Here is a 17150-nt window from a genome sequence, read left to right as displayed (position 1 = left end):
TTTTTGAATACTTAAAATACAAGTATTTAGTTCTTTTTGCATAAGAACATGATTCTTCTTCTGAGATTCTTTAGCAAGAAAATTACAAATTGACTTTAGATCTTGCTGTTCAGATTCAGAAGAAGAATCAGAAGTAGAAGATACTTTAACTATATTTCAAGAAGTATCTTCTTGAATAAGAAAATAAAAGATAATCTTTTAAAATTACTTTTTTAAGAAAATCTTCTAAGATTATTTTATATCTCACTTGCTAGTTAACTCACACTAGTTCAGTTATTTTACTGAGAGCTGAAAATCTTAATATAGAAGATTTTTCTTTAGCCAGAGCTACATCTATTAAATTCTGAACTAGTTTTTTGAAAGAACTAGCAAACTATATAGTTCTTTTTAAAGACTGTAATTGTGAAAACAGCTTTTAGAGTAAAAACTATAGAAAAACTATTGAGAGAGTAGAGAGTAAGAGAGCAAGCTAGTAAATCTCAGAGATATGAGTAATTATATCTCAAAAAAAGTCAGTTAGATTAATACTAGCAAGTATACTTTTTGAAGAAAAGTATTAAACTAGAGAGCTTTTTACAGAGAAGCTTTCAGAAACTAGCTAAGAATATTCTTAAATTTAGTAGTAAAGACTCATATTCAAGATGCCAGAGCCAATATTATAAAAATAAGATATATTCTGAGCAGAAAAGTAAGAAGAGCAGCTGATTTTTTCAGATGTAGTAGCATCAGACAGCTAGCATATCTTTTATCAGATGGAAAAAATAGCAAATCTGTTAAGTTACTAGAAATCTAGCTTGATTTCTTTCTTAAATGCAGAAAAATTAATAAAAACTGCTCTGATCTGCAAGATAGCCTATATTATAGCTTGTTTCTAGTTTAAAAACTTAGTTACTATAAGTATTTGAAAAGTTATTTTTCACTAATTAATTCTGATTTCTCAGCTACTAAACAGTATAGAACATACTAGTATTTAGTAAAGATTGGTCAGAATTTGCAGAGATCAATTTAGCTGAGCTATATCAAGAATATCAAGTTGATAGAGCTGATTTAGTGCTAGCATGAAGCCTAGAGAGCAAAAATCAGATAAGAAGAGATAGAAAGATAAGATAAGAGTAGATAAGATAAGAGCTCTAGCTTGCTTGGCACACCTCAACAAAGTGTGAGTAAGCAAGAGTCTTGACAAGAAAAATCAAAATAAGAGAGTATTCAGTAAGAGATGTTTCAGATAAAAAGAATGTAATAACACAATAAATAGTAAAGATATAATAAAGAGAATTTGATTTAAAGAGTATTATTAAGCTTGTCTCTCAAAATTCAGATGAAAAGACCATGTAGTTACTGAGTAATAGTGTAAGAAGTGTTTCTGACAGGCACAAGGCTGGCACCATTTATTTCCACTTATATCTTACCAACTGGCAAAGCAATTTATATGAAAATTAGAGAACTTGTTAGATAAGAAATAGCTTTCAAATAAATGTAGTTTTGTCCAGTTTGAACAAGAATTGACTGAGCAATCTTGTGTACTCTGTTTGAGTATGAAGTGTCTAAAATAGCTAGTCTTATTTCTAAAATATACTGAAATAGCCACTAGATAGTAGCTTTTTTAAATATACTAATTTTATTTCTTTTTGATTTGTATTATATTGCTACAAGAATTTTTGTTTTTCTTTAAAATTAAATATTATATTCTATCTGTTATTTGACTTTTATAAAGAAAGAACATCTTATATTATCTTGAAATACTTTGAATTTTTTCTTTCTTTAGTTTCTACAATGTATACCAAGTAAATTCTAACAGAGAAGCTGTTAGATAGTTTTTATAATTACTAACTGTATAAGACTATAATAAAAAACAATAATAATAAATCTTCAAATAACTTTTCTGTAAGAATTATATAAAAATTAATTTATAGATATAATATTAACTTTAAAGTTCAAGAAGTTTATATTATAGCTGTATATTAAGAAGAACCCAAGCTGACTTTTATTAATACAGTATTATAATTATTAATTAATTATTCTGTGTAAAGTAAATAAATTTTCATTACTATAAACTATTTATAGCTATTATCTCTAAGAAATAATTATAATTTACAAGTAATTTATAAGCTTATATATGTTAGCCTCTAGAGATTAAGAGATATTTCTTTATAACTAAATTTATACACTTTGAAACTAATAGATCTACAGAATATATAAATTAGATACTAAAAACTTATCTTAGAAACCATGTTAATTTGCACAGAATCTCTGGATAAAGAAATAATCAAGAAGAATTTTTTTTTGTAAATTTGTTAAGAATTTGTAATGAAAAGAAAAAACTTTACTTTAAAAGACTTCTAAGATTTTAAATTATTATATAAGTATAGTTTTATTAACTCTATACTTTAAAGCTATAAATCAGCAATAAAAGCTTGTTAAAATTTCACATTTTTTTATTGCTTTCTTAATTGCAGCTTTATTAACTATTTTATTGTAATTGAAAGAACCAGAAGGATTAAGAGTTGAATTTTGAAATTGCAGTTATTAGGTGCCAGGTGGTAAAAGTCATTGGGTGGTTGGAAATGTTAACTTGCTATGTTCTCACACTAATATTTCCCCAACTTGTTGCACTGTACACAGGTACCTGTCTGTACTTCCTACTGTCTACACTTCATAGATCAAGAGATTTTACAAAATTGATGCAGATTATCAAACTTTACAGAACTTATTGAAAGCTTGGCATAACTGCTGGACAGAGTAAGGTGTGTCAGAACCTCACAAAGACCCGCCTCATATAACCCATAATTCCCATTTAACTAGTTAACTAGTCCAGAGACTTAGTTATAGCCTCACAATTTCTTGCTTGTAATTATCGTCCAACCCTTGGGGCTATGCATGGGAGATCTTGACCATGAGTTGATGTGGAAACAAGAAGATAACTACTTTACCCCAGGATTGCATATGTTCACTTTGAGCAAAGCCAAGGCCATGACCGTTCTTCCATGTACCATTTAGTTATCCCTGCTTGGCCTGTCGCTGATGACCTCGTGTGTAGCTCACAAAGTTGGCCAGGAAGCCGTATCCTCTTTGGTCTGTCGAAGTTTCTCTCAAAGGCAGACATATCCCTTGCATGTTTATTCATCCAAATTTTCTCTCACACATCGACCTTCCCAGATGCCAAAAAGGTGGGACTGAGAAATGGCACCCACCCCACCATCTGTCACGTCGTCGAACGCAAGTACTCATTCTCCGCATGGACGAGTGGTGCGAAGACGGAACCGTGTCCCATTGTCCTGCGCCCCATGCAGAAATCGAAAGTTAGACCCTCCCCCGTTTAGATGTCCAAATACAAAACTGAGCCAGGTTTAAATTATTAACTAGGCTAAAGTGCAACCGCGCGGTGCCTTGCGAGAATTGCGTAAAGAGAGGAGATGCCCTTTCCTGTACATATGCTCAACCTAATGCCAGGAGACGGAATCATGGCAGCCAACTACAGCTAGGAACACCGGATGACATGCAAAGTCGTATCGACCGCTTGGAAAGCTTGGTACTATCATTGATGAGGAATGGGTCGCAGTCCACCGGTGCCGCACCGGTAAGGGAAGGCAGATCAGGAGACCCTGGCTTCTCCTCGCTGCACGATAGACATCGTTCCGGCCTTAGCGGAGATGATCGTGAGGCAACTGCTAGGGACGAAGAGAGTGACACGGAGCAGGTAACTAAGTCGTTTGGGATAATGAAGGTTGACGCTCAAAATCAGAAATCCTACTACGTCAGCGAGGCTCACTGGACCTCCATTCTTAACGATGTAAGTTTCGCGGATTGAAGACTATTTACATGTCAAATCTGACCCTAGCTAGATAGTAGAAGTTAAGAACTTTTGGTCGACACACAAGAAACAAATCGAAGAGCAGATGGAAAAGGTACGAGCTGCGAATAGCGAGCAAGATTTACCAAGCTCCGCCCTTATTTTTGGTGCCATGAAACCTTCGAATAAGGCTGAAATAATGTCATCATTCCCATCGAAATATACGACTGACATCCTAGTTGCTCGTTATTTCAATACCTACGATCCATCAATACGTGCGCTCCCCCGTCCGAAATACTGCAATCGACATACTGACCTTTTCAGACCTTATACACGCGCCGACTTTCAAGAAAGAGGTGAAGGGCTAATCATCCATTGCTGCTGTCAAGGAGCTAACTCTTTCGAAGTATGCGAGGCACTGGCAAGATCCATCAAACACGAGCATTGTTTGGATAGGGATGGTCTTTGCAATGATGCGCTTAGCAGTGTTGTCCTACCACCGAGACGAAGATGAACCCCCTGAATTTCGAGAGAAATCATTGGATATTGCTGGATCATATCAATCTTCAATGGCCCAATGTCTCATTTTAGCCGACTACACAAAACCGCACCGCTACGTCCTTGAGGCTCTAGTTCTCCACCTTCAGGGTGAATATTCACAAACTAGTGATGCGCAAGTCTCACTATGGGTTCTAGTCGGTATAATTGTTCGTTTAGCAATGCGGATGGGCTACCATCGGGATGCAAATATGTTCCCAAATATCAGTGTATTTCAAGGCGAAATGCGTCGGCGGCTTTGGAGTTTTATTCGATGCGCAGATCTTTTGTTCTCTTTTCAAGTAGGCTTGCCCAGTATGGTCCGCTCTGGGGATAGCGACACCGATATTCCGCGAAGTTTACATGACGATGACTTTGATGAGAATAGCACGGCTCTACCGCCCGGAAGACCCTTCAATGAGCCAACACCAGTTTCATACCTCGTTGCAAAAACTCGCCTTGCGTTTGTTTTCGGCCGCGTGTTGGAGCACTCCCAAAAAGTGAAAGGTTCCACATACGAAGAAGTTATGGAAATAGACAAGGCTTTGCGCCAAGCGCGGGAATTAGTCCCAGAGCATCTCCACGTCCAGCCAATTTCCGAGTGTGACAAAGATCCCGCGTATTTGATCATGAGCAGATTTGGTGTACGTTGCTGTGTAGCCTTTTATGGACGTCCTCTGTACTAATTGCTATCACCTAGATTATGAGTATTTATCACAAGGCTCAATGTGTCCTCCACCGACCGTTCCTTAACCACGCACGCGAAAACCCGCGTTACATTTACTCTCGTCGTACATGTATCGACAGCTCCATGGAGCTACTGAGATTCCAACTCATGCTGCATGGCGCATCACGCCCTAATGGAAAATTGCGCCATCGGACATGGTACTCTAGCTCATTTAGCTCTCACGACTTTTTGATGGCCAGCACAATTATAGCCCTCGATTTATATCACGATTATCGATCTCATAGCTCTGAACCACTGTATAATACGGCATACAGCAAGGATGTTCAGAGGCAACAAGAGATGCTGGCGGCCCTTCGAAGGTCCAGAGATATATGGGACGAGCTAAAAGACAAGTCCATAGATGCATGGAAAGCGGCGGTCGTCTTGGGTATGTTGCTGGAGCAGCTGAATCAAAGTTCTAAATGTTCCGAAACATCGCATTCAGAGCAAGTGCTTGATGCACAAGATGAAAAGCAAACTGCTGCAATGACACTGGGGCTTCTTAGCAGTGGCATAACCCCTTTGGGTCCAACAAGCCCCCCCCAGGTCTGTGAGAATATGGGCAAAATTGATCCAAACATCCAGCAACAGTTGCAACGGAGCAGCATAGAGAGCATTGACCACGGCCCTCCCCACACCTCCGCAACCCCTTTCGGTATATTTGGACATATGCCAGACATGCAATCATTTAACCTAGACTGGGTATGTTGGATGTCTCCACGCATATGTCTCGACCTTTGTATATTCACCCTCCTGTTGCTGGTTTCAATGGTCCACCACACACCTAGACAGACTTTGACGTCGCTAATTTTGGATGTACAGGAGGCGTGGGACACATATATCCAATCAACAGCATTTGATGCAACTACCGAAGCTCGGACAAGCTCGGATCCACAGCAGCTTCAACAGTCGCAGTTTACGATAGGATCTCTGAGGACCGAAAATGGACCAAATCCCATGCCAAGAAGGACATATCCCAATAGTCCGGGGTTTTTCGAGTCGTTGGAAGCTGGCAGCTTCGGTGGTGGTATGGACATGACTCCTGAAGCTGATGTTCCCGGATATAATCCTGGGCAGCCATGATTTAGAAAGATATGGTTTAAGAAGAAAATATTTGATAAAGGTATTAAGATGATGTGAAGCTTTTTGGCCTTAATGATAATGAAGCCATGTCAGTGCTTAAAACAGGGCTGAGGTCTGTAACTACATGGTATTCGATTATCTTAGATAGAGTAACTACCTTAGAGAAATGTTATTGGCCCCCCTTATTTTGTGATCAATCTTTGATTGACTCTAAGAAGGCAACTTGGTGAGTAGGATGAAGTGCTCAAGAAATGTGTGCATCAATGGTATAGTAGTAGTCATAGGCTGAGTAGTAATAACAAGAGAGATTGCACTCTAATAAACATCTAAGCTTATAGAAGTAACTATACTAATAAGCTCTGTATGTTCAGAGTACGGAGTAGTGTACTTTTGATACAGCCATAATTACTAGTGTGGGTAAAGACTTCTGGACACCGTAGTACTCCGTACTCTGTACCTAGTTATGCATCATCCAGTATGGAGTACTCTGTAAGGGGTAATTATGGTGCTATTCTTCAATTTGTCAGTGCTCAATACAAATCATTTCTCTTGGCTTTTTTCTCTTTTTCCATACTTTCTAAATCCTCTGCCTCATATTACCTCTTCCAGAGTCACTCTTTCACTTAAAATGTGAACTTCCGTTTCATATGTGATCCGAGCTGAAAGGTGATAAGGATGCCTAGTGTGGGAGATATGCCAACCCAAGCAAGCCCAGCTCTGGGCTACTCTGTGGCACACCAAAATGTCGAGCTTGATGTCGACTTTGGGAACCAGACGTTAGAAGGCAGGACAGAAATTATCATCCATCCCCTCCATAAGGACTTAAAAGCGATACGATTGAATTTTCGTCAGGGTGAATTGAAGCGCCTGAGCATAAACGGCAAACCAGCAACTGTGAAATACGTGGACCCCTATCGATCTTTGCAACTCTATGGTGTCCATCAACACCGCAAACTGTCATCGCGTGTCGATCCATTGTTGTCAATTCCTCCAGAACCCGAGATTATTGTCATCATCCCGAAATCAATCCGAATTGAAGAGCTCGACCCGTTGTCCCTCGACGGGCAAACTCAGATTCCATTACGAGCCGGTGGTAATATTGAGGAATCAGCAGATATTCCAATTGGTTCGAAGCCACCAGATACCTTGATTGCGAGATTTACTCCAATTACTGTTGAAGTTGAGTTTTCACTCGATCGCCCTAGAGATGGAATTCAGTTTGTTGGCATGGATAGCTTTGATCGGCGTTATCCACATGCCTTTACGACGGTGTCAACCATTACTGGTGATGGATGCTGTTTATTTCCTTGCATTCAAGACCTGTCAGTACGGTGCACATGGGATTTTTGCATACGGTGCCCCCGCACTTTGCGCGATGTTCCCCGTCAAAAGGGCAACATAACTGGAAGGGAAATAACCTGTGATGATCAATCCATGGACATGGTTGTTGTTTGCTCCGGTGATATGACTGATGAGATTATTGACACGAATGACTTGACCAAAAAAGTATCCTCGTTCTCTTGCAACACGCCATTATCCGCCCAGCAAATTGGCTTCGCAATTGGTCCTTTTGAATATGTCAACCTCACACAGTTTCGTGAAAGCGATGAAGACGAGCAGCTTGGCCAGAATGCCATCCCAGTCCATGCATTTTGCCTTCCAGGTCGGGCAGATGAAGTGAGAAACACTTGTTTTCCTCTCGCAAAGGCTGTGGACTTTATCTCTTTAACCTATGGTTCTTATCCCTTTTCAAGCTACAAGTTGTGCTTTGTTGATAGTGCTCCGTGGGACACTTCTCCGTATGCTGCACTATCGATGTGTAGCAATCGACTACTCTTTCCCGATGAGATTCTTGATCCATTATACGATTCTACCCGATGCCTAGTTCATGCATTAGCCTCTCAGTGGATGGGGGTGAACATAATTCCCAAAGAGCCAACAGATAATTGGGTTACCATTGGTGTGGCATATTACATAACAGATACTTTCATGAAGAAGCTGTGTGGAAATAACGAATTCAGGTTCCGGCTAAAGCAAACTTCAGATAAAATCTGTGACCTTGATATTGCTCGTCCCTCAATCTGGCACATAGGAGCACTTCTCAAATTGGATTCGTCTGAATATGAATTTCTTTCATTAAAGGCGCCCCTGGTTCTCTACATCCTGGAGCGTCGATTATCAAAGGCAAGTGGCAAAGCAACTGTTTCGCGAATTCTCTCTCGCATATTCCTAAATTGCCGAATGGGTGATATCCCTAACAGTGCTTTAACAACAATCTTTTTTCAAAAGCTTTGTGAAAGGTTTGGACATGTTAAACTAGATGCCTTTTTTCAACAGTGGGTCTATGGCGCAGGATGTCCCCGTTTTGTGGCCACACAGAGGTTTAACAAGAAGAAACTTGTTGTTGAGATGATGATTCGACAAGTTCAGTCAGAACAGTTGAGTGCTCGCGACCTTGAGAAGTCTACGTTCATGAGAGATGTAAAAGAGGAGCTCCAAAATATTTATGCCGGAACCTTGCAACATGTCTTTACCGGATCTATGACAATCCGAATACACGAAGCGGATGGCACTCCATATGAACACATCGTGGAGATTAAAGAAGCTGTCACCAAGTTTGACATCCCCTACAATACGAAATACAAACGCCTTAAGCGCAACAAGCGGCAAAGAGAAAGAGCGGCGGCATCGTCAGGTGTTGATCCGAATTCCGAGGCTCAGGATGATGTTTTACTGTATTGTCTAGGTGATGTTCTCCAGTCTGAGGAGGAAATACTGAAATGGCGACTCGTGGAATGGACGAAAGAAGATGAGGACCGAATGGGCCAGGAGTCATATGAATGGATTCGTATGGATGCGGATTTTGAATGGATCTGCAAAATGTCCCTTACGATGCCGGGATATATGTACCTCTCTCAGCTCCAACAAGACCGTGACGTTGTGGCACAACTTGAGGCGAGTAATTCTCGGGTTGGATTTATGGCTGCTGCTAATTGCATACAGTCGATACAATACATGGCCGCTCAACGAGAACATCCTCTGATATCTACAATTTTCGCTCGCACTTTAATGGATAGCAGATATTTCCACGGAATTCGAACAGCTGCGGCTCATGCGTTGGTGAAGCATGCAAAGGAGGACGTGGATTGGATCGGTCTGTTTCACCTTGAAACTGCCTTTCAAGAGCTGTTTTGCCTGCCAAATTCACCGATGACGCGGTCAAATAACTTTTCGGACCGGTCTTCCTACGCTCTTCAGATAGCGATACCAAATGCTATCTCAAAAGTGAGAAACCGGAATGGTAGATGCCCCATGCGAGTAAAGAGATTTCTTTATGAAAAATTGAAATTCAATGACAATTCGAACAATGAGGTATGGATATCATAATAATTGTGGCAATATTGCATGCTAACACAACTATTAGTTTTCTGATTGCTACTATGTCGCTGCGCTCATGCGGTCTATTGCGAATGCTTTGATCGGCGGCAAGGAAAGCATTCACACCAAATCCAAACTAGATATGACCCAGGAACTCGAGCGCCAAGCTGAGGACCAGCTTTATTTAGATTGCATAGCGGAAATTAACCGATATAAGCGAATGGATGAGTGGACAAGCTCCTTCCAGAACTTGTATACGCGAACGGCACTTGATTGTCTGCGACGTTTGATGAAAGAACACAGGGTGCTTGACTTCGACGTGGCACAGTTCCTCCCGTACACTCGTATCGGTACTTTTGATTTAGTTCGCCTGGACGCGTTCCGGATACTACTTGACCTGGATAATTTCCAGCATCCTGAACTTCTGAAGTGGTTTTTATATGTAATGTCCACGGATTCATCAGCATGGATGCGTCGGGAGCTATATCGTGCCTTCGGCATAACCCTTGCAACTGTCGCGTTTGGTAGAGATGATGATCTCACCGAATCACCCCTTGATCACTCTCTCATTGTTGAGCAAGAGTCCTCCACTGATGCCCGGAGAGCCAAGCTTGCACGCAGACAAACCATTCCTGGTGCAATTCATGCTTTGAAGCAAGAGCTTTCAGAGAATGCGGCTTTAAAGGAGGGTCTGTGGGCGGCCTGCAATTCGATTTGCATTGGTGTTACTGAACTCAGCGATTTCCTTTATCTCTGTACAATTCTGTATGAACCTGCCCACCAGGTCATGGTAGTTCTGAAATATCCGAGATACTGGAAGGCGGAACATATAGGAAAGGTTGGTCATTAAAGGCTTGAAAGAATGGCAATTTTGCATAGGCTGACTTCCGGCTATTTATAGGGCAAGGTCAGGTTTTCAAAATCGAACCGACCTCGAACATATTCCATCGCAAAGTCCAAAATAAATACGGGTTTTTCGACTAATCAGGTGCTCGATAAAAGAAAGCGCGATGATGGAAATGCGACTGTGACTAGCCGAAAGATAACGCTTAAAGTACCAAAACTTGCGTTTATGCCTTCGCCCTCGAACGCTGATGTGTCTTCGCCATTAAGGCCTCCAAAACTTAAACTCAAGATAAAAGCACCCTATAACCCTGACATCCCCCACACATAGTGCATCCTCTTCAATTCTTTCCTCGAGGATGCCTCATGGACGGCGCGTGGAGCTATGCATGGATGGCTTGTTTAGTGACGGGCGAATAAAAGCCGAGCTTGCCCTGTCGTATGAATTTCAATCAACATGACATTTTGATATATCACTTTAAAGGGCCTCTGAAACCTTGTTAAAACTTTATAGCTATTATCGAATGTAGTAGCCTGTCAACCTGGAACGATAATCTTCGCGAATGAGCTTCCCGACGCGTCTGAGTTTCGTCAACGCATGGCTGCGCTTTCTTGAATGTTGTTCACCAAAACCTGCCGAATCAGTCCGGAGTATGCATTATCGATCTGCTATTCGCTCGAGAGCCTGTGATGTACAATAAGCATCCCCATCCTGAACACTTGAGAGCACGACGGGGAATATTTACCTCAAGCATAACAACCGAATTCCCACGAATTACCTATCTTATCAGCATGTCATGCCATGAACATAATTTCAATGCGATCCTTACCACCATGCCTAAGCGCACTTTCTCGCCACCAGTCTTTTCTTCAATCGCTTCATCCAACACTATATTCATAAATACCTAGCGCGAAGTCAGATCTGCAAATGTGATTAGGAGGGAAAATAGTAGACAAGAAAATCACAAACATCATAGCCACGAAGGACACCAATGACCCTGCGATTACCATTGATTTGGATGAGGAGCCGCTTTTCCATGTACTGTACAGCAGCATTAGCACAGCAATCCGGCTAAGCATAGCTTGGACCAGTAATACCTTCTTCAACTCTGGCTGTGCTTGAGGCATATTTGACAACTTAACGATGATAACTCATAGACAAATGGTCATGGGTAATCAAGAGTGCCGCTCTGTTTGAGAATGCAAATCAGGACACGTGAATTTGCAACAGGAGATACTGGGTCAGCAACTGGGCATAAATCAGAAAAATCCCTGTGTCGGCGAAACTACCTGATTATTCAAACCACGACAGAAAAGTCACCACCTTTGTCAGGCTTCTCTCAGACTGTTTCCCAGGTTAGTACCAAGCCACTGTTGGCGCACCCTAACCCTTTTAGGTTTGGGGGGATTACTTAGTTACTTTTGGACATTGTGTTGAGACACTAGTCTCTATGTAGTTAGCCTTAAGCTTCTTGTCTTGAATTTTCTCCAATCTGATGCAAAGTTTTTCTCTTGCTCAGCTTAGCTCTGAGTTTCCACAAAAAGCAAAGCAAGACTGAATTTGTAGGTGATAAATTCTATTAACAAGCTTTTATTTCTCTCTTGTCTTTATCTCATAATTAATATTCAAGATATTTAATTTCTTTTTCACTTAATATTTAACTGCTGCAGTCTCTAATTTTCAAATATAACAGAGTCTTTTCTTCTTGTATATAAAGCAGCTTCAAAACATGAAATCTGAGAACTTCTTTTATTACTGATATATACAGATAAAATTATAAGCTTCTGAGAATTTTCTTTATATATAAACTGCTTCTCTTCTTTACTCAAGAATTACAAAAGTTTTATCAGTTCAGATAATATTTTTCAGTTCTCTAAAGTCTAGTTCTTATAGGCAAGACAGAATCTAAGTTTTTTTTTTCTTGTAGATTTCATTAGATCTGATTTTCAAGTTAGTTTGATAATAATAAAGTCATAGTTCTTAAGAATTTGCAAAATATTTGAATGAGATATACTAGCTTTAAATATCAGAATCTTAGTAGATTTCTTTTTTTCTGAGTAGCTCTTAGTTACAGAGATAATAATTTCAGCTTTTTTAATACTTATTTTCTTTGACTGGCCTGATCTAAAAGTATCTTTCACATAACTGAGAGAAATTTAAGAGTTATTCTTGAGATCAAAGTCATGATCTTTTACTTGCTTTTGAATATTATAGAGAGTAGAAAGAGAAATCTGAAGAGTATGAGAAATATCTAAGATAGAAATTCTATAAGAGATTAAAGCAAGAGCTTGAATTTGTGTAACAAGCTTATTATGAAGAGAGATTTCTCTGAAAGACATGGTGGGCAGATTTAATATTTGAATTTGAAGAGATTTGAATGAAAAGTAGAAGCCAGACTATTTATTGAATAATAGAAGATACCTGCTACCTTACCAAATTTTGGTGGGGCAGCATGTAACTGCAATATGTTGAAACAAAATAGAGCTTCCGGGAACTTTTGTTCCACACCTCTGTACAGAGTACTGCTCTAGAAATTTCTGCTAGAACTTTCTATATAATTGAAAAACAAGCTAAAGATTGTAACTATAAGTCTCAAAAGAATCAGCAAATTGATATTTCATTTATTGAAGATGCAAAGTAATCAGAATGTTCTAAAGAGATAGATTTCAGTAAAGAATCTGAGATATTGAATTTGATTCACAAAGATAGAGCTGGTGAAGTGAAACCTACTGATATTCTTGTCTTTGAATCTGATATATTGCACTCAAGTATTTGGTGAATTCTGTAGTATTATGGCTTTATTAATATTAAACCTACTTGGAAACCTGGTCTAACTAAGTCTATAAGAGAGAAAAGGCTGAAATTTGCTATTGCTTATAAGAATTAGACTCTAGATAACTAGAAGAATATTATCAGAAGTTTGCTTGAATGTAGATGAAAAGATGTATAACTTCTTGTGGAGCTCCACACAAAATCAAGACTGCAAAGAAAGTTTGGCTGCAAGTCTTGAATAAGCTTTTGCAAGAGAAGATTCAACCGTAGATTGAGTGAATTCCACATCATATTCAAGAGATTATATGCCTTAAATAAGAGAATAAGTATAGAGAGAGTGATTATAAGAGTTTTAGAAAGTATAAAGATCAGTGTTTAAAGAGAAAGATCTCAAAACAGCAGAATTTAGAAAGAGATTGCTTAGCTAGTAAATTAGAAGCTGCAGAGACTTTAGCAGCTTTATATCTTAGAGATATAAATACTTGAGAGAATGTACAAGAGAAGAAATAAATCTATAATCAAAGATACAAATTAATTCATACTAATTTGGCAGAATTCACCATTTAATGTATTTCTGGTACTAGCCTAGGCCTGCCACATGATCTATTATAGATATTATTATTATTATTATTATTCATTATAGTCTTATGCCGTCAGTGATTATGAAGACTACCTAACAGCTTCTCTGTTAGAATTTACTTAGTATACATTGTAGAAACTGAATAAAGGAAAAAATTCAAAGTATTTCAAGGCAATATGAGATATTCTTTCTCCACAAAAGTTAAATAGCAGATAGGACATAATATTAATTTTAAAGGAAAATAATAATTCTTATAGCAATGTGATACAAATCAAAAAAAATAAAATTAGTATATTTAGAAAAACTACTGTCTAGTAGCTATTCCAGTACATTTCAGAAATAAAACTAGCCATTTTAAGCCTAATTCAGTTTCAAAAATAAAATTTAAAGATAGTTAAGAAATATCAAGTTCTTGTTAAATTTTTCTTCTTTCAGTATAATAAGCTGAGCAGTCTAATAGTAGATGCTTTGAATTTTCAACATAATTACAGAAAGAGCATAAATTAAAAGAGTAGTCAGATAATCTTATTAGATAAGATCTGAAATATTCATGATGAAGCTTTAATTGGCAAATAGTTGATCATATTTTCTTAGATATAGAAAGAGTAGATACTTTCCATCTGGATTTTATTTTAAATTAAAAGTAGTGATTTGTAAAACTTTCTCTATTAAAAAGATCTTCAAATCACTCTATTATTGCTTGTTCTTTTATTTATCTTTTTATATAAGTAAGAAATATATATCTTTCAGAACAAACTTGATTTAATTCTGTAGCTTTCTTTGCTGCTAGATCAGCTTCTTCATTTCCATGTATATTTACATGTGCAGGAACCCAATGAAGATGTAGATTAATTTGCTGATTTTTAATAGACTTAGCAGTTTTTCTTATAGATTGAAGATAATATAAGCCAGAATTAAGATCTTGATTTATGAGTCTCTGAATAGCAGCTTGACTATCAGAAAACACCCAGATATCTGATATTGATCTTGATTGAGACTGAGAGATAGAACTCTTCTATTGAAGGCTTTGCACCTTAAGCTGCTATATACAATGCCTATAGCAACCAACTGCTACATCTATCCTGTCAGGCCTCCTAGCAGGTTCTGCTTCCCTAGCTAGGGGCCGCTGCCCACCTGGAACCCCCCAAGCTCTAGGCTTCTAGCTACCAATCTCAGCATCCCAGCCTACCAATTGGCTATTGCAGTCTTGCCCCAGGGGGCCCAGTCACCCCCTGGAACTAACCACCTATCCTATAGCCTATTCTCCATGCTGTATCTAAGACTTAGCCCTAATATTATCACTAAGCAGGGGCCTAGGACCTACACACACAGCTCTGGAGGGCCAAGATAGGTTCAGAGTGCCCTGTCTAGCTAGTTCCTCCTGCCAGCCACTAACCAAGCACACAGCTAGTGGCCAAGCACCCCCCCCCACCTTGCACACAGTGGGGTAGCAAGGGTTTCAACCAGTCAGGTGGTTTTCAAAGCTATTCCCCAGTTAAAGGTGGCCTCTAGGGGCCCCTGGCTTTTAGTTGAGAATAGAGCTGAAACTATGTGAATTTTATTGCCTTCTTTGGCAGGCAAAAAAGCATTAGTAGCGCCTGTAGAGGGACTTGAACCCCCGCCCCTGGGAGAGGGCAGTCTGAGCCAGGTGGTGCTGTTGCCATTGAGCCACCCATGCCAGGCAGTCTATTATAGATAGAAGATCATTTCAGTTATTCTAGTAGTGGCTAACATATAGCCTCAGACATGTGGCTAGATATTAATTTGTGATTTTAGTCTGCCTATCTGTTTAAGTATAATGAGCTGTGAAGAGCTTCAGCTTAACATCCAGAATCTTTATAATCTTCTTTCAGAACTTCAAAATAAGCTAAGACTCTCAGTCTGAAATAATGATATTCAGAACTATATAATACCAGTAGTACTCTTTCAGAAACAGCTTGACAAGTTCTACAGCATTTATCTTGCAGATTGTTAGCAATAATATTAGTTTCTTGCTTAGTCAGCAGACAATAACTAGAATAGTATTACAACTCTGCTTTGTTATAGAAGTCTTTATAAAATTCATAAAGATGTGCTGCTAAAGTCTTTTAGAGATTGGCAGTAGCTTCAATAGTTCAGAAGTCTTATTTCAGAGTGTTTTACTTCTCTAGCAGATTAGATAGTTATCTAGTAATTAAGTTAATAAAATCTTTTACTAATTAGCTCTATAGTCTTTTTCTTCTCTGGGTGTGCAATAAAGAGTTGATTGTGAATCTCTTTAAGTAACCAGATTCTCAGACTAAAGTTCTCTTTTGTTAAAATGACAAGACAGCTTTTAAAGTACAGTAGTTCATTCTTTATACTTTATTTACTGTTCTTCTTTATCTGGTCTTGCTATTTCTTTAATAATTTGGCTGTGCAATTTGCAGTCAGAATCTGATCTATCAGCACTATATTCTCTTCTTTCAGAATAACCATGTCAACTTTCTTCAGTTATTCTTTTTGAATTCTGAAGTTAATGCACTCAGGCTTTAGTAATAGCTGCAGGTGAAAATTCTTCAGATATCTCTGAATTTTAAAGTAGCTTAATGTATTAGCAAGAGTATTCTACTTTCCAGGCCAATATTGAATGACAAAGTAGAATCAGAATAGAAATTTAGTTTAACAAGCCTGTCAGACATTCAGCTTCTTTTTTGTTATAAAGTACTTTAATGCTCTATAATCAGTAAAGATCTTGAATCTCTTCTTCTGTCATAATTGTTCTAGTTCAGCATATTATTCTGATAGAGTATATACTATAGCTAATATCTTCTTGTTATAAATCTTGTAGTTCTGTTCTGCTCTGCTTATTGATACTGAATAGAAGATAACTGAGTACTATTAACTATTTTCAAACTTCTAAGAGAGAACTTTACTAATTAATTATACTGTCAGATACATCTGTCTCCACTCTTGTTTCAAGAGTTAGATTATAATATCAAAGAACTGAAGTCTTAGCTAGTGTGTTCTTTAGCTAATTAAAGGCCTGTTTGCACTGTTCTGTTCATTTAAATAATGAATTCTTTCAGATCAGCTGGTGAAGCAGCTTAGAGATTAAACTGTATGACTACATAAATCTTCAGTAGAAATTGCAAAAGCTCAAGAAGAATTAAATCTCTTGAACTGTAGTGAGAATCTTCCAGTTACTAATAATAGTAATTTTCTCTAAATCAATCTTCACTAACAACATGTGAGCAGCACTGGAGTGAAAAATAAAAAGAGATGGAAGAATCAGATTACTCTTGCTATAATAAATTCAAGTATGAATATCAATGTAAATTTCACAAAAACAAGAGATTTTGAAAAATAGCAAGATCTCTGCATGATTTAGAAGAATGTAAAATCTGTACAGAATGCAGAGACAATAAGTATATATAAAGAATACACAAAATCTGGTGTACCAACAAGAAAAATTGCATCA

General features: G+C 38.3%; 3 protein-coding genes and 1 pseudogene across 4 annotated transcripts; 2 read left to right on the top strand and 2 right to left on the bottom strand.

The window, feature by feature from the left end:
* Positions 1-2853: 2853 nt before the first annotated feature.
* On the top strand, positions 2854-6329 carry CIMG_04295 (C6 transcription factor). Its single transcript, XM_001244853.2, has 7 exons — positions 2854-3299; positions 3364-3790; positions 3843-4065; positions 4115-4146; positions 4198-4971; positions 5028-5756; positions 5877-6329. The coding sequence occupies exons 1-7, from the start codon at positions 3181-3183 to the stop codon at positions 6135-6137; spliced, it is 2565 nt and encodes an 854-aa protein (XP_001244854.2). The 5' UTR covers positions 2854-3180; the 3' UTR covers positions 6138-6329.
* A 342-nt stretch (positions 6330-6671) lies between these two features.
* On the top strand, positions 6672-10689 carry CIMG_04294 (transcription initiation factor TFIID complex 127kD subunit; the record flags this gene model as incomplete). Its single annotated transcript, XM_001244852.2, has 3 exons — positions 6672-9509; positions 9562-10353; positions 10417-10689. Exons 1-3 carry the CDS (start codon positions 6813-6815, stop codon positions 10687-10689), a joined length of 3762 nt encoding a protein of 1253 aa, XP_001244853.1. The 5' UTR covers positions 6672-6812.
* On the bottom strand, positions 10417-11615 carry CIMG_04293 (small nuclear ribonucleoprotein SmG). Its single transcript, XM_001244851.2, has 5 exons — positions 11457-11615; positions 11329-11400; positions 11189-11263; positions 11105-11137; positions 10417-11043 (listed from the first exon to the last, which is right to left on the bottom strand). Exons 1-5 carry the CDS (start codon positions 11484-11486, stop codon positions 11017-11019), a joined length of 237 nt encoding a protein of 78 aa, XP_001244852.1. The 5' UTR covers positions 11487-11615; the 3' UTR covers positions 10417-11016.
* A 3691-nt stretch (positions 11616-15306) lies between these two features.
* CIMG_15082 lies at positions 15307-15389 on the bottom strand (annotated as a pseudogene). Its single transcript has one exon. The product of its transcript is annotated as a tRNA-OTHER (tRNA).
* Between the last annotated feature and the right edge of the window lie 1761 nt (positions 15390-17150).

The sequence above is a fragment of the Coccidioides immitis genome, assembly GCF_000149335.2.
Source record: "Coccidioides immitis RS genomic scaffold supercont3.4, whole genome shotgun sequence".
NCBI lineage: Eukaryota > Fungi > Ascomycota > Eurotiomycetes > Onygenales > Onygenaceae > Coccidioides > Coccidioides immitis.
This window is presented reverse-complemented; position numbering and strand designations above follow the sequence as displayed.

Coding starts and splice junctions, on each gene's coding strand:
- CIMG_04295 (XM_001244853.2), top strand. CDS start 3,181: ATGGCACCCACCCCACCATCTGTCACGTCGTCGAACGCAAGTACTCAT. Junction 3,300..3,363: donor GCCCCATGCAGAAATCGAAA/GTTAGACCCTCC, acceptor ATTATTAACTAG/GCTAAAGTGCAACCGCGCGG. Junction 3,791..3,842: donor GGACCTCCATTCTTAACGAT/GTAAGTTTCGCG, acceptor GACCCTAGCTAG/ATAGTAGAAGTTAAGAACTT.
- CIMG_04293 (XM_001244851.2), bottom strand. CDS start 11,486: ATGCCTCAAGCACAGCCAGAGTTGAAGAAG. Junction 11,264..11,328: donor GTGTCCTTCGTGGCTATGAT/GTTTGTGATTTT, acceptor ACTTCGCGCTAG/GTATTTATGAATATAGTGTT. Junction 11,044..11,104: donor ATTCGGTTGTTATGCTTGAG/GTAAATATTCCC, acceptor TGTACATCACAG/GCTCTCGAGCGAATAGCAGA.